Here is a 25,995-nt window from a genome sequence, read left to right on the forward strand (position 1 = left end):
AGGAATATTGGATGGCTGAGAAGAACCTAAATGAATATTCAACATCCTTAGTCACGAGGATCAAAACAACCCTGAGATTCTACCTCACACAATTCAGAATGGCTAAGATCAAACACTCAGGTGAGAGTGGATTCTGCCAAGGATGCGAAGAAAAAGTAACACTCCTCTATTCTGTGTGGAACTGCAAGCTGGTACAACCATTCTAGAAAGCAGTCTGGCGGTTCCTCAGAAAATTGGATACAGTAGTACCTGAGGACCCAACTATACTACTCTTGGGCATATACCCAAGAGGTGGTCCAACATATAACAAGGTCACATGCTCCACTCTGTTCATAACAGCCTTATTTATAATAGCCAAATAGCCAGAAGGTGGAAAGAACCCATTTGTTGAGGGCAAATGGAGACACTTTAAAGTCATACTATGAACAAGGTTTGTGATCAAGAGAGAATATACCTCCTCCTTGTATAACTTTTAATTGGCCTTGGAGATAATAAATAATAATAATAATAATAATAATAATAATAATAATAATAATATAAAAAGAGGAATTAGACTTAGAAGAGAGATAATTTGGAGGGTATTACAGAGAGAATAAGGTAAAACATCATAAACACAAATGAACACTTGTAACTTTTCATCAGTGTCATTTGACTCTCTAACAGGGTAGAAAGATTCTTCTGTGTTTGGCTTGCTATATACTTAGAGCATGGTGCCTTCCCTGCTCTAATGCTAGTCCACAGTGCTCTATAAAACATGTCTTTGTATAAGCTAAAGACTGTTTGTCTCAGCAAGTAAATTCACTCCACTATCAATGCGGCAGCAGGATGGGGGGTTGATATTTATATGTATGCAAACACTTCTGAATATGTGCAGAAAGTATCCCTGCTTTACCTCAAGGATGATTTGGAACAAAATCTCTTATACATAAAAGCATTAATAAATTAGCTGATCTCTTAAAAGTTTCCTTCCAGAAACAATGTAGCAGCGTTAATTTTTGTACATCTTGTCTAATATTATTCATCTTCAGTATTTTTTTTTAATTTTCGACATCTGACATGACTCCCAAGGTAACACTTTAGTTATTTTGGCTTTCTGGAATATAGCAACAAGGTGGGTGGACAAAATTTCTTCCCAGAGCAAGAGACCAGATGATTCTGTGTCAAAGAATTCTCTATCAGGGTATGTTTGCAATTCCACATGATAAAGAATAGGAGAAAGAGGAGAGAGTATATGAGAAAATGTATCAAATGCAACACAAAGCATGTGGTCAATCATGAATCTGCCCCACTACGGAAAGAGCTTTCTAAATTTCATCTCAAAGGCAAATAATAAAAGAAAGGTTGTCCAGTTATTACCTAGATAGCATTTTAACCAAGCTCTGTGAGTCTATGTCCTAGGTACTAAACTCATTCATCTTAATGTAAAATCTCATAGTTCAGAGAGACTTCTCTCTGTTCTATTGACTCTTATCCCTTGGAATATAAAACAGACCAAGGCCTTATAGGATCTCATCAAATATCTTCTAATAAGTATTAAGTGGAGAAATGACATCCTTGTTAACATGTAGATGGATGTCATTTAAAAATGAGAAAGATCTTGTTTCTGAAATACCTTGTGTATGAAGGGGAGGCAAGAGAGTCAGCCCTAACTGTATTTATCCCCTTTCCACTTGATTTTCTCTACATTCCTTATCCTACTCAAAGACTAAACCTATTTCCTTGATGTCTGACTTTCAAGATAACAGAGTGATAGAAATTGGTAAGAATGCCATGCTGTCTGTGAAAAGACAATTATTTTCCTTTTATTTTTTAATTTTACACATAATGTTTGAAAATATCTCTGGTATGACATAGATTGAATTGAAATTTATACATTTTACGGAATGATGAACTCAAGCTGAAATATGTATTACATTTTATTTATTTATTTATTTATTTATTTATTTATTTTCTTACGTACTTATTTATTTGTGGTACAACACTAGACCCTACTCTATGAGCAATTTACACTCAGGCAATGAATTGCTAATAACCCAGTCATCACCATACTGTAATAGATCTCTTGCTTCTTTCTATGAAACTGTGATCCTGTATCCTTTACCCAACATTTCTATCCTCTCTCCATCCCCCAGGACCCCAGAAACCACCATCATATTCTGCTTTTACAGCTTGAATTCTTGTGGGAAAATACAAGTTTAAGCTTCATTTTTAAAATGCACTGAGGACTTTTTCTAACATAGAGAAACCCTTGAGTCAGTCTGTAAGCAGAGGTTTAACTGGTTAACTGGTTAATGTTCTTCATGAACTAGGCTGCCAAGCCTGACAGCCTGAGTTTCATCTCTAGCATACATGGTAATAAGAGACGACTAACACTGAAAATTGTAAGTTTCATTCTGATATATAAATATGCAAATAAATATGTGAATAAATATAAATCGATTAAAAATTCTCATGAATCTCTCAAAGTCCCAAAATCTATATAGAATGTTATCTCGCAAGCCCAGACACTGAATTTTGTGTATCTCGGATCTTGTATAAGCACCTTTCATGAGAAATGGGAGGGATTCCCCCATTCTAGCTCCTATGAAGACTTTTACAAAAAAAATAAAATAAAAGTAAAAAAGTAGGTAAAGAGGTAAAGGCTATACTATTGTCACCTTCAATTCATTTGGAATCAATGACTAGGAAAGATTCCCTGGACCTGGCTTACTTGAGCAATTTTTGTGGCAAAAAGAGTCTTGCCTTCTAATTTTTCACTGTCATTCTGGATTCCCTATATAAATTAATATATAATGAAATCACGGTGATTAAAGTATATATGCTTAATGATAAAAAATGCCCTTAAGGTTGAGACAATATCTAGTCACCCCTAAATAAAAACAAAGGTTTAAGACTAATTTTTATCTGGTTTGGCTGAAGCCTTTGGTAATACAACTGGTTGTAGTGAATCACATAGTTAATTAATAAGGAATGCATAGTTAATGAGACATCTTCAAGGGAATATTTTACAAAAAGGAAAAAAGAAGTGTAGTTCAGCATGCATAGATTTTGTAAGTAGAAAGGGTGTGCATCCAAAGAACTGGGGAATGATCTGTCATGTTGTTACACAAGTCTAAAATCAAATCTTTAGTGCACTTAAGAACTGTTGATGACTGTTCCCACTCTACCTTAAAGTGACAAGAAAAACGTTCATCAAGTTGATTTTGACAAAGGCAAGAAAGGACTTCCAATTGTTGCTGTCTACAGATAGCTGCGTAATACCTTAACTACAATCTTGTCATATCTCTATTGTTCCTTCCAGAGAGCACATCTTGAGGGAACTTGACTCTTAGTGTGTGGAATTGTGTGAGAAACTCTAGTTCACATGCGGAGGTACTTTTCCAGTCATGAGACTACAGGCAGTAGTTCAAAACATAATTACCAATAAAGGAATAATGATGATGTTTGTAGAGTCTAGTCCATCACTTTTAAATGCATGCTTTCTTGCCCCCCTTATTCAATGATTTATGCAAATCTGTACAAAAAGCTTCTGAAGAGAGTATAAGGTTTGAAGAGGAATATGAGATCACATGAAGATATTAGGTCAGAGATCATGAAGGGAAAAACTAACCATTATAATGCTGTTCCTTGATTTTTAGTGAGTGGCATAGAAGACTGCTGTTGTATATTATCTCTGGGCTCTGATGAAGGAAAGTTTCTACTCTTGGTATATAGATACTTGCTATTGTGGTTTGAAGAATGATGACCCCCACAGATTCATGTGTTGTAATGCATGGCACATATAGAGTGGCATTATTGGGAGGTGCAGGCTTGTTGAAAAAAGTGTGTCATTGTAGAGGAAGGCTCTGGAGTCTTATATGCCCAAGCTAGGCCTAGTATAGTATGACTGTTTTCTTCTGCTGCCTATAGATTAAGATGTAGAATTCTCATCCTTTCCCAGCACTATGTCTGCCTGTGTGTTCCATGCTTCTTGCCATGATGATAATGATAATAGCCTAAAACAACAAAACTATTACCAACAAAAGCCATTACCAATTAAATGCTTTTCATTCCAATAGTTGCCACAGACATGCTGTCTTTTTTCAGAAAAATAAAATCCCCTAAAACATCTGGGTTATTGAGCCCAAGCCAGTGTTCCTTCAGCAAGATGACCCTCACCTTTAGATTACTAACATAAGCGTCTGTCATGTTGTTTAGGTTTTGTGGATGTATTAGTAGAAAAAAGCAAGGTACAACAATTATATGAGATGTTTGATATTATGTGCTATACTTGTTTGATTAAGAAGGAATAAATGGAAGGAAAAATTATGAAGTAAAAGAAAACCTTAAAAAGCACAAGGCTCTGAATATACAGTATATCCCATACATTTCTTAAACCATTTGACTCATGTCCTTCAAGTTAAATAGTTTCTTTCATGGGTTTTCTTTATTGGTGTGTTTTCCACTGTTCAAGATTTGCTTTAACAACTCACTTAAGCAGCATTCATTAAACAGTTGCCCCAATACCTTGGCTTCTAGCAGCATTAATTACACAGCCTTTTGTTTCAATGATTATGACACTTCTGAAAGAAGATCTGTACATTAGATTTTGAGTTTCCCAGAATAATAGTTTTGTGTTTTTTTTTCCTCTTTTCTTTCCTAGAAGATTTTCTTATACAAAGTAAATCTCAACTCACTGTTACCAACATTTATTTCTATTTATTTTGCTCATATATGCATAGATGAGAACTACATATAACATATTTGATCATATTTACTTTTTACTCCTGACTCTTCTTTATCACAATGTTTTAACTACCAATGCAACTTCATGTCCTCAATTTTCAAAAACTCATCAATTCTAATTCACACAGCCCCTATGATCTTTGATGTGTGGTCTTCAACCAAAGTGTAATTTTCCTACCAAGGGGACAGAGGATCTCTCTTTCTCTCTTTTTCTCTTTCTCTCTCTCTCTGTCTCTCTGTCTCTCTCTCTCTCTCTCTCTCTCTCTCTCTCTCTCTCTCTCTCTCTCTCTCTCTCTCTCTCTAGGTATTAATTTCCAATAGCTCCTCAGATAGTTAGAAATACATGCCACTCAAACAAATGCTGGAACTTTTGTCTGACTTGATGTTACACAGGTGTTGTGGGTGCTGTCAAATCCTCTCCCAGTTAACATCTGCAGGTACTGTCTTTCTGCCCATTTTTGGCAATGTTTCCTCAGTCTTGGGTGGAGAGGAGTAAGGTACAGATGCCGAATTTAAGGATTTGTAGATTAAGAATACACAAACACACAAACACACACACACACACACACACACACAGTTTGAAAAAATGCCTCCTAAAACCTCATAGAGAGTGGTATCACTGAGAGTGGGCTAGAAGTCTCAGATGCTCAAGTCAGGCCCAGTGTGGCATTCTCTTTTCATGGTATGCCAATCTGAATGCAGAACTTTCAGCTACCTCTCCAGCACCATGTCCTGCCATGCTTCCAATGACTATAACCTCTGAACTATAAGCCAGCTCCAATTAAATGCTTTCTTTATAAGAGTTGTCATGACCATGGTCTCTCTTCATGACAATATAAACAAATGTATATGGATATGACTTTTTAAGTTCTATATTTTATTATCTCTTTACACCTCAAATGATATCCCATTTCCCAGTTATATGTTCATACTCTGATGCCTAACTCACAGATACCACATTCATAATAGTAGTATTTTATATGCAACCAACTCAGAATTTTGATTTAGATACACAAGGTGATTATTTGGCATTAACTTATGAACAAAACATGGGAAATCTATTTGTTTTAGTTTTCTTTTGTCAGATGATTTAGATTACAACTTTGTCGAGGCCAAAGATCATGGCGATAATGATATCATAAACAAAAAGGCCAGTTTTAGAGCATTTTTGATAACAGTATCAAGTTATCTTTGAGTTGGCTGTGTCAGGGTCACAGGGTCTTGTGATGATTAATGAGAAATGTTACTTTTTATGGTCTGAAGATTTTTCAAACCATTAATTCCAGAACTTAACACATTTAACAAAAGGACAAGATATAGACACTGAAAAATTAATGTCGACACTGGATTTTAAAAGAAAATAAATCCGACTCTACTTAGTAAATGCATAGTTAGAGCCTTCAAGGACTTGTAAGGGATGAAAACTTGAGCTGAAGTTTTAGCACTAAGTATAAGTAAAATTTCGCTTATTTAAGGACTATGTCATTAAGGCGACCTTCATATTCCTAAGCCAATGTGATATCATTTTTTTTTTCAGAATACATTTTGCAATCAAGAACAGCCATGTTTAATCCATAAGTAGGGTCTGTTTCAGAAGACTCTAAACTCCTCTCAGATGGCTTCCTGACTCCCCCTGTGAACTCTCTTCCAAACATCCACAATGTCTCAGCTTCCCTCCACACTATCCTTGACAACTTTAATATTTCAAGTTGTTTCCCCTATGTGGGTAACTATTGTTAGAAATTTTAGATGACAAGGCAGCCTTGTAATAAAAAGTTTCTCAAATGTGTCTCCTTCTCGTCCTTTGTGAATAAATAGCACAGACCCTGATTATTGAAGGACTTTAGGAAATGTCTCTTAAAATTGAGAAGTCTGGTTTGTACACCCTGAGTCACAGTTCAGGTCTCTATAGGCTTTCTTTGTTATTTGGTCTACTCGATAAATAGCATCTGAATACAAACATATATCTTTTTTTTGAGTCATGTTTCTCTGGGCAAAGCTGACTGACTGCCCTGAAAGTCACTCTGTAGACCAGGCTGGCCAGGATATCAGAAATCTCCTGCTTCTGCCTCCCATGTACTGGGATTAAATGCCTTATGCCACCACTGCCCAGAACAAACACATATCTTAAAAAGCATCTTTTACTGTTGAACATATCAACAAATTCACAGTATTCTGTCCTAAGCAGACCCTGACTGGGAGTGACTGCACTCACAGAAGCTGTGTGAATTAAACCTGGTCAACCCAAAGCATAGACCCATCTATCACTTCTGAGATCTACCTCTGACTACTAGCATGGAGTTAGAATGCTGTATGCAACCAGCTATACTGCTCACCAACAATCTGACCTGGGATATCAAAAGAGAAGGTCCTATCATCAATGGAAAAATACACTGGTAGAGTTTGACTCTAAAAGAACCATTGGAGTCAAGGTGAAATCAATGCACTCAAACTTATAAGACCACACCATGACACATCTGTAGAAACCCCACCGTGTTTGGAGGAAACCTTGGTCATCTGTTAACCAATCTCTCTCCTCCTATTCTTTGTCTTCTTTACTAATAAAACTCTCATTTTGTTTGGATGACAAGTGACTGGACACAATGGTTGAGTTATGAGGAAGACTAGGCCCTGGGAGTTGCTAGACACAGTGTATGGCTGATGATTAGAACTATGCATTTTTTTTTATCAACTCGGCTCTGTGATAACGCATTAGTGGCTTAAAACCTGTTGCTGTGAGAGCACTGTAGGTACAAAAATTAATAAATGATATATCCCAGTACTGTCATCATGAGCTGGGTATAAGTCACTTATTAGTAATGTTACCACACACAACTAACCAGGAGAATTTCATTCCTTTTCTGTTGATTGGTTTAGGAAAGGGCAAGGGACTATGTAATCAAATTCTGTTCTGGAATGAGTAGGATAGATGTGTGTGTGTGTGTGTGTGTGTGTGTGTGTGTGTGTGTGTGTTTGTGTGTGTGTTTGTGTGTGTGTTTGTGTGTGTGTCTGTGTGTGTATGTGAGTATGTGTGTGTGAGTATGTGTATGAGTGTGCATGTGAGTGTGTGTGTGAATGTGTGTGTATGTGAGTATGTGTGTGTGAGTGTGTGAGTGTGTGACTATGTATATGAGTGTGCATGTGAGTGTGTGTGTGTGTGAGTATGTGTGTGTGAGTGTGTGTGTGAGTATGTGAGTATGTGTATGAGTGTGCATGTGAGTGTGTGTGTGTATGTGTGTGTGAGTGTGTGTGTGAGTGTGTGAGTATGGGTATGAGTGTGCATGTGTGAGTGTGTGTGCATGTGTGTGTATGTGAGTATGTGTGTGTGAGTGTGTGTGTGTATGTGAGTATATGTGTGTGTGAGTGTGTGTGAGTGTGTGAGTATGTGTATGAGTGTGCATGTGAGTGTGTGTGTACATATATATATTTAAAAAATACAACTATGATAATAAATAATATTAATAAACAGACAAGATCTATCAAGGTGTTAGTTACATCTGCCAGGCTAGGGGTTATTAATCTTTTTCAAATATATTTTCTTTATTTTCGAGTTTTTAATTAAATCAGAATCAAGATATTTGAAGTGATTAGAATACATACTCATCCTTAGTGTAACATCAAAATACATTGTATTTCTGGCATAATTGCTTACTATGACTCGGTAGGTAAAAGTTACAAATTAATCAGAGTAAGTTATGTTCCATTAGAAAAGCTTAATAAATTAAAACTAGATATTCATGAAAAAGTGTATTTTATTACAAATGCACAGAACCATATTCTAAAACTGTCTTTTTCTAAAAATTAAATAAGAAAATATATTTTTTACTTTAAATAGGTTATTACTTTGTTAAGGTAAGAAAAGTGATGAAAAATATTATAGCTACTTTCTCTAATAATAGGATAATCAAAACCCAAATCATGTTTCCAAAGACAGGTTTTATGAGCCTCTACCCATTTTATTGGGATCCCATTCTAGACTGTACAAGAGAATGCCCTGGGCTTCACATGACATCTGAAATCTATCTTCTGCTAGCATAGCTAAATATTTACACTGTTTATTAGATTCTTTAGATTAGAAATATCAAATACCCATATTGGGAGCCAAAATGCCATATTACATTTACCTCTCGGTCTGTCTTTCTCTCCCTAACTATTTGTGTGTGTATTTTCCTGAGTGAAGAGGAAATTTGTTGAAAATCAAGTATGAGATAATCAAGAGTATTAAGTATACCGAGGCATGTATATTTATGAAAGACAGAAAAAGCCTAACTCTTCCTGCTCCTTCTTCCTTCTGTGCTTTCATAATGTATAGGGATTTTTTTTTAAAGATGCATAGACAGTCGAGAACAGAAAATTGTGCCAGAAGTGAGACACATCCTACCAGATGGACCACCAATGACATTCATGCCTTCCACACTCCACCTCTGGACACTTAACTATAGGAATTTTAACCTACTTTATAAAGTAGCTGACAAGGTGGTACAATACATGAAGGCACTTCCCACCAAGCCCAACGCTTTAAGTTTCATCCTCAGAACTCACATGGTACAAGGAGACAAGGGAAAGTTATCTTATACATATGTGCCATAGCATGTGCAGGTACACATGAACACACACACACACACACACACACACACACACACACACACAATTAGAAGAAGAACATTGACAATATTAAGTGAATGTATGAGAAGACATAAACGTTACCAGATACAGCCAGGAAGTCATCAATGCTGGTGATGTCATCCACAGCATCAGTGAGGACATGGATGTAATGCTCCCATGTGCGCTTGTACATTTCTATGGTGTTTTGGACCACTTGACTCTTGGGTCTTGATGCCAAAGCAAGTGCAGCATTGATGATCTGTAAAGATATAGATGGGGAGCATATAGTTACTCCCTTTGAAATTGAAAGGCGATGCACAGAAAATAGGTGCTCTTTTTTCCCTTCTATCTTTGTGATTAAATTTGAATATCCTAGCAACCAAGTAAAAGACATATATCACTATGTGTAATTTCTTCATTGTTTTTGGCAATATTAGTTTCATTAATATCTATTAATAATTTAAATACTTTAAAAAGACATCTACTGCATGACCATGTCAGAGGGTTGCAGGATATAAAAATATAATGGGTGTCAGAATTTAAGGAGCTTAGATACTACTTAATGTGAAAGATCACACATAATAGTTATGCAATTCAGACTTGAATGCTATCAGTAAAAAGTGCAGAAGTGGGGGCGCTTAAAAAATAGAGAGATTATCTTCGGTATGAGAGCTAAGAAAAAACTTTGGGAAGTATGACATTTAGTTATTTAACACTTTTTCTTATTTTTTGTGTGTGTACACACCACTGTATACTCACACCCACAGACTCTAGAGAGTATAAAAGGTACCCTGGAACTACAGGCCCAAGCTCTTGTAAGCGAACTTCTTAACAAACTATTAATCTCTCTAGCCCTGTAATATGACTTTTTTTTAAACTAGGAGGTTGGATTCACACAGGATAACTAGCCTCTGCATGCCAAAATCATTAAAATAAGAAATTTGAGTTATTTGAGTGTAAATACTTCATTGTTCATGTTCATCACACACCCAATCATTTCCTATCTCAAATAAAGTCTTTACGAGTCAAGTGCAATCCTATGTTTTAGAATATGACATAGAAGACAATATAAGCAAATGCTACAACTTCTGCAGACGTAATATTCCACCCAAAGTAGGCAGACAGTTGAAAAGTCATATCAGCAAAATAGAAGGCCTGTGAGAAATTGGTGAAAACTGAGAAAAACATAGAGTCACAGAGTGTGGTGGTAGAGATTGGACAGTGTGTTAAAATTTGACAACAACCTTGTATTGAAGTAGATATTTATTTAAATAGCATCGTCAGTAGTGGCAATATAAAAGACAAGGAAGATTTATTTTAAGGATAAAGGAAAGTTCTTTGAGTACACTGAGCTGTTTTACACAGAGCTGGAGAATGTAAATGGTGGGGCAGGAATTCCTGGCTTGTACTATAAGACTATGCCTATTTGGAACGCATCAGAAAGGCATGCAAGTGTGTGAGCAATCTGTTCAGCACTGTGCTAGTAACAACGTAAGAGCTCACCAAACTTAGCAGGTTATAGGAGTGAGAAAGTTCATAAATTACAGTGGTGCAGGTTTAAAAAAAGATGTAGGGTGAGGATTCATAGGACTTTCAACTAATTAAAGAAAGCTAAGAATAGGTCAAAGATTCCTGTCAGAAACACTAATCAGTCATTAGTAAGCCCATTGGAAACAGTATATAGCAGCATCAAAATAAATCCACCCATAAAATAAATACTAAGGTATTATATAGAAATACATTTCATGAGATGTCATGGGAACATACTAGAAATAAGTTCAGTGATCAAATGCAACACATTGGTTTTTCTTTTTGCTTCTGTATGACAGTGGGTTTTCCAGAGTTTCTGTGGTGAATGAAGGTTAGCCATGTTGTCAGAATAAATGAAGTTATCTATGGAAGAAAGATGAGGAATATAGTTTTTTCATGAGAATTGCAAAGTCTGGCAATATGACCTTGACTGATGACATATTGGATGATAAGCAGCAGTCAGGGTTTTAAAGGTCAGAGTTGAACAGATTTAGCCACTGACTCTGTTGTTACAGAGTTGACATTCAAGCCATTCTTTTTTTTTTTTTTCATAGAAAAACAAACACACTGAGGATTCAAAGATTTCAACTAGAATTTCTTTTAAGAGCTATTTTTCTCTTAATGCATTCACATATTGAAGCAAATTGTGGCTGCATATCTGCAATCTATCAGATTCTGTACCTGAATACATCATAACAGGAAAGGTACCATCCCTATTTCCTTCTGAACACATCCATAAATTCACAATAAAACAGGCTTGAATCTTGGCGAATGCAAGCAATGCTCCGACGTCAGTCTGTATGAGAATTGGAAGGTTCCTAAGCCACCCTTCCCTGGCTTCTTGTCCAGTGGATTTGTGGTGAGGCTTTAAAACCTGCATATCTAGGAATTTCTCAGTTGAACAGTCGATCACGATGCTGATCAGTCACAGGTCCACACAGTGGGATTATCCTCTGGCCTCATGTACCTTGGTGTTGAGGCAATATGGAGAAAGAATTACATATACCTTTCTCACCAGCCACATTTGAGAGTCTTCCTCCCTGCTTCCAGGGAACAGGGTCTCCATAATTACAGAGCCAAAGGACATGAACCTTACCCACCTATATTTTATTTTATTTGTTTGTTTTGATTGGATATACTCTGTATTTACATTTCAAATGTTATCCCCTTCCCCCAACCCTGCTCCCATCACCCCTACTCCTCTACTTGTTTCCATAAAGGTGCTCCCTCTCCCAACCACCCTCTTCACCTCAGCTCTTTGGCATGCCCTGGGGAAACACATCTTCACTGGACCAAAGGCCTATTCTCCCATTGATGCCAGACAATGATATCCTCTGCTACATATGCAAATGGAGCCATGGGTCTCTCCATGTGTGCTCATTGGTTAGTGTTTTACTGCCTTGGAGTTCTGGAGGGTTTAGATGGTTGATCGTGTTGCATTTTAGACATATCATTACCATTTCCTTTAAAACACATGAAAACCAAAGCCAGCACTTTGCAGTTCTCAGACCCTATTTAGATTCTTTTCTAGCTACAGTGCTGGATCCTTAGTCACATTGTTTTATAGGTGAAGAGACCAAGGGGTAGGGGGTTCATACTGGTTATTTATCTGGGAAAAGGGAGTCAGGACACAAACTCAGCATCTGCTATGACAGAGCTGCATGTCCTACCTGGCAACTTATCAGTCATTCAAACACTTCCAAGTCATCTCCCATCCTGTTTCCTCTTATCAGAAACAAACTTGATGGTACAAACTATACTTTGAATTTCACCTCAGAGAAAGGATCACATGCTTTTATTACTTAAAACTATGTTGCAATCAAGTATTGTATCAACCATTTGCTCTTTAAAATTCAATACAAGCCTGTGCTGCAGCTGTGTATATTTAACTGCTTCACTTCTACACAAGACCTTATCACCACTGCTCATGAGATAGTTGGGAGGAGGCCACATGAGGCTTCTCATTCTACAATACTGATGATCACTCTTGAAATTTGCTATAGCAAGTGTTTTTCTGAAGCTGGCCTGAAGTGCTAGAAAAAAAATATAGAATGAAACTTCAGGGTACAACACTTAAAACCAAGGATCACTACCAGAGCCCTACAATAAGCTGGGTAATGTTGGAAATACCCTGAAATGTAGAAAAGATCCCAAAAGTGCCTCTGTATCAAAAGGATTCTCTGTGTCATGAAGAAAAGTATCTCAAAAAACGCAATGTGAAAAGTAGGTAGCAATTAGTAGAATAGGGGGTGTTTTGTTTGTTTGTTTGTCTTGAAGAAATAGTAATAGCAAGATGGATCCTAAACCATCCAGCAGATGCAACAGCAGTACAGTGTTGGAATGAACAGAAATCATGATGCCTAAGGAAAGAAGAGACATTAGAAAACCTAAGAGGTGTGAGGGTTAGACAAAGGAGACATAAAAAGGGTGACTTAAGGGAAGAAATCTCTCTAGAGGAAAGAGAAAACCAAGATATTAAAGGGTCACATGGTGATGCTCTCAAAAGTTCAGGGAAAAAAGATAGGTAGGAATAACAAGACACTTTGCTGGAGCCATGGAACAGCTATGTTGGCAGAGAACCTGCCCAATATGATCATTAGTTTAATGGTCAACCTGAGATGCCCTAGAATCATCCAGGATCAGAAGCTCAATGAAGTATTGTCTACATTGGATTGTCTTGTGGATACCGGGTGGGAGAGTACCACAATTTAGTTAACTGATATAGGAAGACAAGTCTACTAAGCGCAGGACCAATCTTTGGGCAGGGATTCTCAGCTGTGTCAGAGAAAAGAAGCTATCTGACCATAGAGCAGACAGGTACACCTCTATTTCTCCCTGATCTCGGCTGTGACTGTTTGCTTCCAGCCAACGTGACCACTCTGCTATGATGAACTGTAACCTGGAGTTATAAGCAGAACAAAGCCCTTCCTCTGATAAGGTGCTTTGCATCATAGTATTTTATCCTAGCATCAGAGATGCCACAGAAGACTTAGCATGCACAAAGGTGTGATTTCTATTGCTAGCTTACAGACACTAGTCATGGTGACTCACGAAGTGGAGGCAAAGGGATCAAGATCTCATGGCTGTCCTCTGCTACATAATGAGTTGGAGGACAAACTGACTAAACCAACAAGCAAAAATGCTTTTAGATGTTTGGATTCACTAGCTATAATGACTGCATCCAAAAGGTGCCCTTCCATTTCGTATGCTAACGCCTACACATTGCTAAAATTCTTTCAATAGACTGTTACAGGTCGAAGGCTGAATTCACTTGCTTGAAAACATTAGGTTGGTATTCTTTTCTTTTATTTCTTTGCTTGTGAAGAAAAAGCACATTAAATTTTAAGGAAATGTGCTGTAACTTTGGATATAACTCCTGCGAGGTGCCCCTTGACTTCAGTTGTAGAGTTTTATTAACCTATTAACTTACAATATACCTTTGTGTACACAGCAAAACCTCCAATCTCTAATGTTTCCTTGTTTCAACAATTGGACAACTGTGTGCACACATGTATGGGCTGAAATTATGGCTTCCCAGCCAGGCATGCCTTTAAAATACTGTAGAAAAGCTGCAGCGGGAATCTGGAGTCATGAATATATGACAGGTGATAGTTTGTGAGAACATTTTCAGTTCAACTGCTGATCCAATTTATCTGATTCAACACTGCACTCTTCGAGAGAGCTTTATCCTGCTTGACTCTGCTGATATTCAGCTTAAATCTAAAAGCAGACACATTTTGGAAGATGTACTAACCCTCTTGGAGATGGAAAAAATATTTCTTCTGAGTCATACTTCTGGTGTTTTAGCTATAAACACTGAACAAGGAAAATAAAAAAAGATGACCATCCTCTAGTCTTCTTCATATTTAGCTAAAATTTTACATGAATTTTCTTGCTTTCTGAGAAGCTTTCTTTGTTTTCGATTATGCTGGAGATGTGTAAATGTTAGAATCACCCTGGAACTGGAAATTACCTGGTAGTCAGTCAGCATTTCAGGGTGTCTTAAAATGCAGGCCCTTATTATATTTTTACAAGAGTGTTTTTTATATTCTGATGAAAGCCTCCCACTTCCAGCCGCTATTTTCTGAAAATCACTTTCTTTACTACAAACATATTTTTTTCTTAATTTTGGAAAGGATCATGCCCTTCACCACTCCCGGTAACTTATGGTAGAAAAAACAGCTGACTAAAAGCACAGTCTAGATTCCCGTTCATGGTAGGCTTCCATGGGATAGCCTCATCTAACATGCTTCATGATAGCATATTGCCCACTACCCTGTCCAGCTCAGACTCCAGATCCGGAAATACACAGTAGCGCTGTGATTTTTCTATGATCCTCACATAGACCTCATCCCTTACCCTCCCTCAGCCCACCAGAAAACACAAACTGCACTTATAAATATGGAAGCAAATGTCACTACAAACATGAGGCCTCACCCTCTGCCCAACCAACCATGTCTGCTTCTTCATTCTTTATACTCAGCCTTTCCCTATAAAGCCAGGAACAGTTATCTCACTGGGTAACTGCACCTTGTAGTCAGTTCTCCCTGGTTCCCACTTCCCCGTTTCCTTTGTTTCTAACCTCATTACCCCTCTATTCATTCACACATTGCATTTGAATTTTTAAAATTTATCTCTGAGACTATAATATAATTATATTTGCTCCTTCTTTTTCTTTCCTCCTAATTATGATACATGTCATATTTTGTCATAATAACATATATATATATGAATATAAATTACTTAGTCCATATAGTATTACATATATTAATAATATATTAATAATATAAATATATTATTGTACATATTTATACACACACACACACACACACATATATATATATATATATAAACTAATTAGTCCATATAGTGTTATACACACACACACACACACACACACACACACACACATACACATGATTTAAGTATTGACCATTGACCATTTGGGACTGAACAACAAACGGATATGTTCTTCTCTGGAGAAGGTCACCTCTCAGATCTGTGGTTTACCCCCATTGCCTGCACTTGTGTAGGGCTGAAAACTTATGGTCTTTGCCCTTTTGGTATATACAGTGTCATACTGGGTTAGCTCATGTTTGAGCAATCACTTTGGCAACTGTTTTGAGTATAGCTTCTGATGTTACTGGGAGATACAATTTTGCAGCAAACACCTTGATCTTCTAGATGGAGACTTAGAATCTTTCTGTCTCCTCTTCTGCAAACTGTTTTTATATTCTGCTCCTTGAGCTCCCTTAAGGTACTAAAAATACATATATATAAAGAAGTAATCTGGGGAGGCCTTTGGTCCAGTGAAGCCTCATTCTCCCAGTGTAGGGGAATGCCAGGGTGCTGAAGTGGGAAAGGGTGATTGGGAAAGGGAGCACCTTCCCAGAGACAATGGGAGGGGGGAGGGGATTGGGGGAAGGTGGATAACATCAAAGGTGTGAGTACAGAGAACATCCAATTTAGAAAAAGGAAAAAAATGAATAAAATCATCAAAGAGTTAATAAGAAAAAATAAGTAATCCAATAAAGCCTCAACAAGATGGGCTGATGGAACTAAAGCCAGAGAGGAAGTACAAAAGGGCAAAATCACTACAAAGAACAAATTGGGTGTGCACAGAGCTGGGGAGCCATGGATAAAAAATGGCAGGGGGGGAGATTGAGAAAATATGTGCAGATTTAAGCTTGCCAAGAGGGGAAATCACTCTCACATAGAAAGAAAGAGAGAAAGAAAGAAAGGAAGGAAGAAAGAAAGAAAGAAAGAAAGAAAGAAAGAAAGAAAGAAAGATAGAAGGTAGGAAGGTAGGAAGGAAGGAAGAAAAGAAGGAAGGAAGAAAAGAAGGAAGGAAGAAAAGAAGGAAGGAAGAAAAGAAGGAAGGAAGAAAAGGGGAATTGGCTGACTTTGGGAGCATCTAGTCTGGAGATCAAGTCCCAAGAAGATCCACATGATAATGGCAATGGTGTTGTTACTTTTGCTGTTGTTTTTAATGAACAGGATAGTGACCATGATGATCATGATGGCGATAATGCCAAATGTTAACCGTCAAACCCATACTTGTTTGTTCCAGCCACCAATCCAAGAACTTGATATCAATTTACCATCAATAGTTACACTACAATGAAAGAGGTGCAATCATTGCTTCTTCCAAGGACCCCAGTTAACGGAAAAATGTCTTTCTGATCCAGATAGAGTTCATCCTCTGAACCTGTGCCCTAGACTGTGTGTGAGACAAACATGTAAATTTGTGGTGTCATTGGTGTTGCTAATCCTTAAAACTAAAGCTTGCTGAAAGGAGCATTCCATTATTTGTCTTTTTGAAGTAAAATCAATACAAATATACATATACATTATTAAGGTACCATAAATGCATATTTTTGGCTGTCTATAAGCATACAATTCCAGAGCATGAAGCAACCCAACATTGTGGTGCAGGCTTTTACAATTCCCTCACCACACTTCCATCATCCCTAACAGAAATTAGATACCCGCTAAAAGGCGACTGTGTCCTCCTCCTTCTCTTGGCATCTTGCACGGTATTTTCTTTTACTGGATATTATCCCAGTTTTCATAAAGGTGCAGCTACTTAATAGTTCCCCTTTATTTCAGGTTTAATTTTTGTGTAATGTTTTCCAGCTTCTTTTATGTTCTAGTGGGCCTGAAAAAAAATTATTGTTTTTTAAATGTAAGTAAAAGTCTGCTGAATATGCCTATCATACACTCTGCTGACTGGATATTTCATAATTTTTACCCTACTCAGCAATACTAATATGACCATATATTTATCCAAGCCTAAATTTTCAATGATGTGTGGTACATACCAAGAAGTGGCATCCTTGGATTACATGGTAATTTCTTTTTCTTTATTGGTTATTTTATTTATTTATATTTCAAATGTTATCCCCCTTCTCAATTTCCCATCCACAAGCCCTCTATCCTTTCCCCATTTCCCTGTCTCTGTGAGGGTGCTCCCCTACCTGCCCACCCACTCCTGTCTGAGTGGCCTTGTGTTCCCCTATCTTGGATCATGAAGCCTGCACAGGACCAAGCAACACCCTTCCAAGTGAAGCCAGATAAAGCAGTCCTCTACTGGATCCATGGGTACCCCCTGAGTACTCTTTGGTTGGTGGTTTAGTCCCTGATAGCTTTAGGGGGGGAGTCTAGTTGGTTGATACTCTTCTTTCTATGAGGTTTCAAGTTCCTTCAGCTCCTACAGTCCTTGCCCTAACTTCTCTATTGGGATGGCCCATGCTTAATCCAATGTTTGGCTATGTATATCAGGATCGGTATTGTTCCAACTCTAGCAGAGCCTCTCAAGGGACAGCTATATCAGGCTCCGGTCAGTAAGCACTTATTGGCATCAGCAATAGTGTCTGGGTTTGGTGTCTGCAGATGGAATAGATCCCTAGGTGGGGCAGTTTCTGGATGACTTTTCCTTCAGTTTCTTCTCCACACTTTTTCCCTGCATTTTCTATTGACAGGAGGAATTCTGGATTAATATTTTGAGGTGGGTGGGTAATTTCAAACATAGCTTCATGCGGGGTGCTAACACTGCTTTTCTTGGGAGTATTTCTGTGTTCAGTTTCCTAGCAGGTGGGACAACTTTTGCTATATTAACCTTCCATTAAATACATTGTTTTTATTTTCCATCCTAACAATACTTGGGGAACTTGGATTTTCTTTGCTTATCTAGTTATAACAGGGCTTTTCCATTGTTGAAGCCTCTTCTGAGACCCTGGGAGAAGCCCTGGACATATGGTTGCTTGTCCTAGAAAAAAAAATAGTGTTACAGATATTTTGTGATTCAGCCAAGGGGAGCATTCAGTAGAGGATCCTTTTCTTGTGTGGTTATCAGATAATCTCAAGTAGTTCCCAGTCACTGCCCAGAGTGCTGCTCATTTTACTACACTGAGGATGCTCACAGATGGTGGAACCACATCTCTTCCACTTCCATGTGTGTGCCAAAATAACAAGAAAGTCTTCCCAGTTTTCATGTGCATAGGAAAATTACAATGTAAAGTGTCCTGTGTTCTGGGAGATGTATGCTGTAAAGCAAAGGTAGCTGAGGCTGTATGGAAGGGAGACAGGGGATGGGAGAAATGGAAGGAAGTAACAGAAGCAGAAAAAGGAAGAAAGTATGACAGGAAGGAAAGTGTGAAGGAGGGAAGGAAGAAGGAGTGATGGAGGAAGGGAAAGGAAGAAGTTTGGTACTCATGATCAAAAGGTAGTTTATATAATAAACATATCCCTTCCTGAATATGGTCAGCATTTAGAAATCAATAATTAATCATGTTTTCCACTGAAAATGTAGGTTTTCATCAGAAAGAAAACCATGGAACTGAGGCTCTGCACAGCCTGTTCTGTTACTGCTGTAATTTTCACAAAAAGCCCTGTGTCCTTTGAAATGATTAAACAAGCACGGATTCCACTACTGCTCTTTCTTGAGCCCTGTCTTGATTACAAGATCACGGAGACTGAGCATCCCTGAAAAGAGAGCCAGATAAGGAGGCAGATAAACTTTTGTAAAGATAGTGCCTTTCCCACAAACATCCCTCCTATTTAACATTAGCTTTCCACAGAAACCAAGGAATAAAGATACTCTTTTAAGAACAATGTTGCAGATTGCCTGGTGAGATACTTGGTGGGGAGAAGCACTTACAGCCAAGCCTGAAGATCCAAGTTTCATTCCTGCAACATACAAGATGCAAAGAGAAAACTGACTTCCACAAGTTCCCTGATCTCCACATGTGCACTATGGTAACACACAAAACACACACACACACACACACACACACACACACACACACACACAGCCAAAAAGTTCAAATTTTGAAAAAGAATATACTTGCAAATGGAAGGCAAGAAGATGGCTGACCGGAAGAGCTTAGTAAAGCCCTGCCCCAAGACAGGTATGTTTTTAAAGTTCTTAATTTACAAGATGGTTCACCTAGTGAACATGATCATTGTCACTGTCTTCTGTTAACCATTAAGGCAAATGTTGTACAAGGCATTCTAGGCAGATACATGTAAAGGATGTAAGGAAAACAGTCTGATGTCATACAGGAATTTAACATAGAGTTTTATTTTGCCTGAGAATGGCTGTGTGCATTAAATTACAATTGCTATTTCAGAACTTGTTTTTACAGAGGATAGACCTATACAAAACTAGGGTTGCCAGAAGAAGAGACTCCAATGTATGAATCTCCCTAAGGGTTCCCCTAATGTTAACATTATATTGAATCTTAACAAACCTCTTGAAAAACATCTGTAAAAACAATTACTTTAAAAGTTGAAATAAGTCTCTGTAATTTAATTTTTCCCCAGAGACAGCGAAATGCTGGCTTTAATACAAATAACCTTAAATTTTTAGTTAATATCACAAAAGCACTTTGTGGATTAAAATGATGAGTTATGCACTCAGAGGTCTGATTGCTGCAGTCTTGTGGTGTGTAGAGGAAATTAAAATAACTAGATATATGGCAAACGAAGTCACCAACGCTTGAATGCGAGTTGAATTTATTTATCTTGTCTGTAGACTGGCCCTAACCTTAGAATTATAGCAACCATAGTGGATCTATAGCAACATATAGAAACCATCAAATCAGGTTCCAGTTCTATTCTTTCTTGAATTGGTTGCTGTGATGCTTTTCCTTGTCCAGTGCTGTTTCTCTGCTCTCTTTATTATTTTTTTTTTGTCTTGCACTGTACTTTGCATTTGGAAATTACCCTAACATTTGGAATTAAGGCATGTGATATTTGTCACTAAGGATATTTGTCATCATAGCTCTGTGTCAAATGATGAAAGCATTGCACAGGCAGAAGAGACAGTGATGATGAGGAATGCTAACATGTCCTCGATGGCTGTGAGTTCTACAGACTATTAATGACAAATCATTCGACTTTGGCCTCTTAACCTTGTAATCTCCTTTCTCATGAGCAGGTAATCCAGTTTATAGGATTATTCACGCTAAGTCTGTTCAGGAGGCTTACCTTGGCTTTGACCACATGGAAGGGGCTAAAATATACTCTAGGGGCTAAATTATTTTTAGAACAAATGGTAAGAATTGTCTCTGAAAAAGTTTGGCTCTCTTTAAAATTACATATCAGGATAAATTTTTATATTTCCTAACCAATGTCAGCAGAAAGAAAAACAATAACATAGTGCAGTTTGAATCACAGAAAATGCAATAAATAGGAAAATTAATGTCTTTTAATCTGGGACTGTGAAAGGTAGTTGGTTTCTGGTTAGGCTAAGGCTAGAAACCCCAAAGACTGTGAAGGGACTATAGGCGTTTTGCCTGTTCCCAGGTACCAGATCCCATCACTAGCCACGACTACCCATAGATTTGTGGTCATCAGTCACCTATGCCCTCCACATGTAGATGACATGACCTGTGGTCACATAGGCTCAAGAGAGATCTCCATTTTAATGAGGTACCTAAATGCTGTGAAGGACTTAGCCAATAAGCTTTCCTTCCCAGACACTCCTCCCTGCAAAAGGTATTTAACCTCAAGCCCACACTGAGAAGTGGGGTACGGTTTTACTTGTCCACTTTCCTCCATGACAATAAATGCCTCAAAACCATGGACTGCCTCTTTTCCATTGGGATCTGCCATGGGGAGCCATGGAGAAGGCCTTCATCTACAGAACCACCATCTAATCTTCTCTAGAAGGGCTCTCTGTGCTCCCAGCCATGGGTGCCACCAAACCAAGTTCAGGCCAGGTCAGACAAGCCAAAGACCCTTTCCCAAGGAACCAGCTGGACCTCACTGCTTTTCCCACTCAGTCAAGGGCTAGAACCAGCCTGCAGGCTCCCACTCCATCCTCAGCTCTTCCCTGGCATTCAGTAGCACCTGCATGTCCAAATGCCTGAGAACCAGATGCCCCTGGCCTAGTTGTAGGGCCAGGGATTCCAGAGCCAACTCTGCCCCCCGCCCCTCCCCCACATATTGGACTGTGCTTCCCCATCCTCAGAGTCATGTCCTAGGGCTTCCCTACATAGGGCAGGGGCTCACCTGGGGACAGAGTGGGGTAAGCACAGTCAACTTGCCATACCCTGCCAACTTCCTGCTTCTTGTCTTTCCAAGTGGCCAAGTTCTATGGCAGAGCAAATGCTGGACACATAACCCTATAGGAGAGATGGCTCAGTGGTTAAGAGCACTAACTGCTCTTCTAAAGGTCCTGAGTTTAATCCCCAGAAACCACATGGTGGCTCACAAACATATGTAATGAGATCTGATGCCCTCTTCTGGTGTGTCTGAAGATAGATACAGTGTACTCAAAATTAAAAAAAAAAAAAAAAAAAAAAAAAAAACAAGTTAAAAAATATGTAAACAGTTGCCCTTCCACACATAAAAATCAAACTATGTCCCAGCCACTAAAGGGTATTTTAAAATTACACATATTAATAAATCTGATGAAGGAAGAAAAAACAGTAAATGAAATATGTGGTAATAGATTAAGTTATTAACAAGCTGTATACAGATGAAATGAAATTTTAGAAAAACACTATATTTTAACTTACCTCCATTGATCATCACTTCTGTGGCTTCAGTAAGTTGTTACACTCTGTCCCACTTTGTCCTTCAATGAACTGATAAAGTTATTCTTTCAAGTTTTATTTTTTTTATTTTGCTTTCTATATCATTTTTTTGAACAACAAAATCGGGAAAATAAAATATAACAAGATGAAACAAAACCCGTTCTACTGAAGGAAGAAGAGGCAAATGAACAAAAGAAAAGAAGCCCTATCCCCAAAAAGAAGGAACAACAATCAGAGACCCCTGATGGGACATACTCAGCAGTCCCATAAACACAGTAAACTGAACGCTATAACATGCGCCCAGAGGCCTGGTGCTTGCTGTTTCAGTCTCTGAGTGCACATTAGCTGTGCTTGGTTGATTTAGAGGGCTTTGAACTCTGGGCATCCTCCATCCTCTTTGGCTTCCATACTTCTTCTGCCTCTTTCTCCCTGGGGTTCCCTGAAGGGAGGGATTCTACAGAGACATCTCCCATAGAGTTATATGTCCTGAGGTCTCTCCTTGTATGTAATACAATGCCCTAATTTCTGAAGGTCATTAAAATATTTGCTACATATGAGGTTAGGGAGTTGGTTCAGCACTTGCTGCTCTTGCAGAGAATCTAGGACTATCTATCAGCACAGGAAAGCTCAAAACAGTAATACAATTTAGCAACAAGGAATTACTGCTCTCTTGCAGTCTGAAGGCATCAGGGATTCATATGATGAACATATGCACACGCAGGCAAACACTTATACACGTAAAACAAAAATCAATAAATCCTTTTAATTGTTAGTTTTACAGTTTGCTGGAAGAATTATTAAGTTTAGTTATGTAAAACAATTCAAAATTTAAATACTTCATGGATATCTATGAGTACAGATTGCCAAAATGCGTAAGAATGTCTTGGGAATTTAAAAGAATTATAAAAGAATGCTATTTATACAAATATAAAAATACAGGAAACTAATAAGAAAATAGGCTCAACAATCACATTGATATTCTAATTGGAAAAATGTTCTTAAGGTAAATGTATAAGTTTAAGAAAAACTTAGCTAAATTAAAACTAACAGTAGTGGAAAATATCCCCACACAAAGAAAACCTGGTTAGAATCATCTATATTCTAGTATAAGACAATGGAAGTGATATTTCTAATAATAAAAAAAAACATATATAACATACTTATTTTCATCCACTATAACTCCAGCACACAGTGAGTTAGTAAGTAGGAGATCTGGAGAAAAGAAATGCCTAGAATTTTTTAAAATGAATTTGTTATCTTTGGCAAGTAACTTTTGTTTTAAAGGGAATTTTATTCTGAAACCATCGATGGCATTTCCTTTTGAATGTACTATCTAATCTCATGTAGGTACAAAGGAATAAGTTAAGCTATTCACTAACTGACAAAATGTATTTATACAACAAAAAAAAAAAAAAAAAAAAAAACCAAATTTGATGTTGACAAATTTAAAAGAAAAAAGTTTGCATTGTGTAAATGTTGGGGTTTAGATATTCTTTCTTCATAGATTTGGAATTTCTGAAGGTACAGCTCCAGTTTTAGCACTTAAATGAGTTAGACAAAATAAAGTTATTTATAGAATTTAACTGTATAAACTGGATATTTTCTATGCACATACCATTCTTCTAAGGTAACAATCTCAGAAAATAAAAGAAGCAAAAACTCAGAAAATATTTTCAGGCATATAAGAGAAAATTATATATGGGCATTTAACAAAAGAGAATACATAAAATCTAGATTATATAAACAATAGATCTCTTTGAGGAAAAGCATGACCAGAATATATACATATATAAAGTATAAATTGAAGTAAAACAGGATGATTCTCTCCCTGCTCTCTCCCTCACTCCTTTTATAAGCATTCACACTTCCCTTTTCTTGTTTTGTTCTTCTCTGTCCTCATTTTCTTCCCCTCTTCTTCCCTCCCCTAGTCCACTCCTCCTCTCTTCATCTCTTCCTCCTTCCTCATTTCTCTACTTTCTTTCCCCTACTTTGTGCTCCACTAATTTTTCTCTCTTCATTTTTCTTTACTCCGTAGAGAAAAGAAAAAGATCTTTGATGTGATATCCTTGACCTCAGCATCTGACTTATACTATTCATCAATACAACCTTACCATTGCTTTCCCTGGTACAATTCAGGTCTTTTAACTCAGCTTCTAGCTGTTCTATACAAACTACTATCTACAAATGTATGCACATATAGCACCTCTTTTTCCTGCAGAATAAAATTAAAAGCATGTAATTTACTTAAAGCCTTGACACATATGGTCTGACCTTATCCCTCTAGTGTTATCTCCTCCCCAGTCCCTTTCACTCCCTCCTGTTTTCATTCTTCCTTCATTTTGCCCAAGGCATTCATTTCTGCTGTTCCCTTTGTGTCCAATTCACCCCGAGAGCTCACTTTAAGCATCATTTCCTCAGGGTAGCTTTATGAAATCTAGGTCAGTTTCTTTCATTATGTACTTTCATTAAACAAGGTCCCCTTCCTTTTTAGTCTCACTGTGCATTAGAGTGAACATCTGATTTGTGGATGATCGTTGTCTCTCACTGATTACCAAAACCAGGTCTTAGTGTTTCCATATTGTTTCCTCTACCTATCTGGGCAAGTCCAAGTAGATCTTACACTTCCTGTCACCCACTCCAAGAAAATGTTTCTTCCACTTCAGGCATATAACAAATGTATGAAAGTTTCTCCAAATGATCAAGTTTAGCCTTGTAAGAAACTTTTATAATAGTTGTATATCTGATGACATATCATTTTGTTTACAACTAACCTCTGGAAACAAAAAAACGAAATGAGGCCAGCAATATCTGCAATAGAGAAAATGTTCATCAAGTCTTCACACTCAGCTATTCCAGTTGTTATTCCAAGATGAAGGGCTTCTTTGTAGTCACAAGACTTTTTCCATTTAGACACTCTACTCCAACATACTGAGGCTGGACTCAAAGACAATTAAATGGTAAATGTCATTTCTCATATTCAACTATTATGATCAGAATCTGATATCACCTATCAAAGTTAAATCAAGATAAAGTAAACAACCCAAATAGATATATAACCCCCAAGGAAATAAAAGCAGTTATTAAACATATCCTAAACAAACAAAGAAATGAGCAATAAAAGCCCAGGGCTGCATAGTTTTAGGGTAGAGTTCTACCAGAATTTAAAAAAGAGTTACTGCCAATACTTCTCAAATTACTCAGCAAAATAGAAATAGAACAAACATTTTCCTATTTGTGAGGTCAAAGTCACCCTGAAGCTTAAACCACAAAAATACTTAACCAAGAAAGAATTTTAAAATATCCTCATGAATATTGATGTAAAAATACTCAGTAATATATTTGCAATATAAATCCAAGAACACATCAAAAACATGTATCAACCACAATCAAGTAGACTTCATCTCTAAGATGCAAGATTGGATCATTGTAAGAACATCTATCTGCAAATGTAATTTACCATATAAACATTCTGAAAGAAAATGAAACCACAAAATCATCTCAGTAGATACTGAAAAAGCATTTGATAAGACCAGCACACCTTCATCGTAAAATACTTGGGAGTGATCAAGGATACAAGGAACATACCTAGAGA

The 25,995-nt window shown here is 37.5% G+C and overlaps 1 protein-coding gene across 2 annotated transcripts in view; it reads right to left on the reverse strand.

The window, feature by feature from the left end:
* The window catches only part of CTNNA3 (catenin alpha 3), a gene marked incomplete at both ends in the record, with an annotated part of 1,359,521 nt that overhangs the window by 450,131 nt on the left and 883,395 nt on the right, over positions 1-25,995 (reverse strand). For both annotated transcript variants that reach the window (XM_080937546.1, XM_080937545.1), the window contains one exon: positions 9,433-9,589. In XM_080937546.1, the coding sequence (XP_080793672.1) occupies positions 9,433-9,589 (157 nt within the window). The remainder of the gene's footprint in view (positions 1-9,432; positions 9,590-25,995) is intronic.

This window comes from Micromys minutus, assembly GCF_963924665.1.
Source record: "Micromys minutus genome assembly, chromosome: 25".
NCBI classification, from domain to species: domain Eukaryota; kingdom Metazoa; phylum Chordata; class Mammalia; order Rodentia; family Muridae; genus Micromys; species Micromys minutus.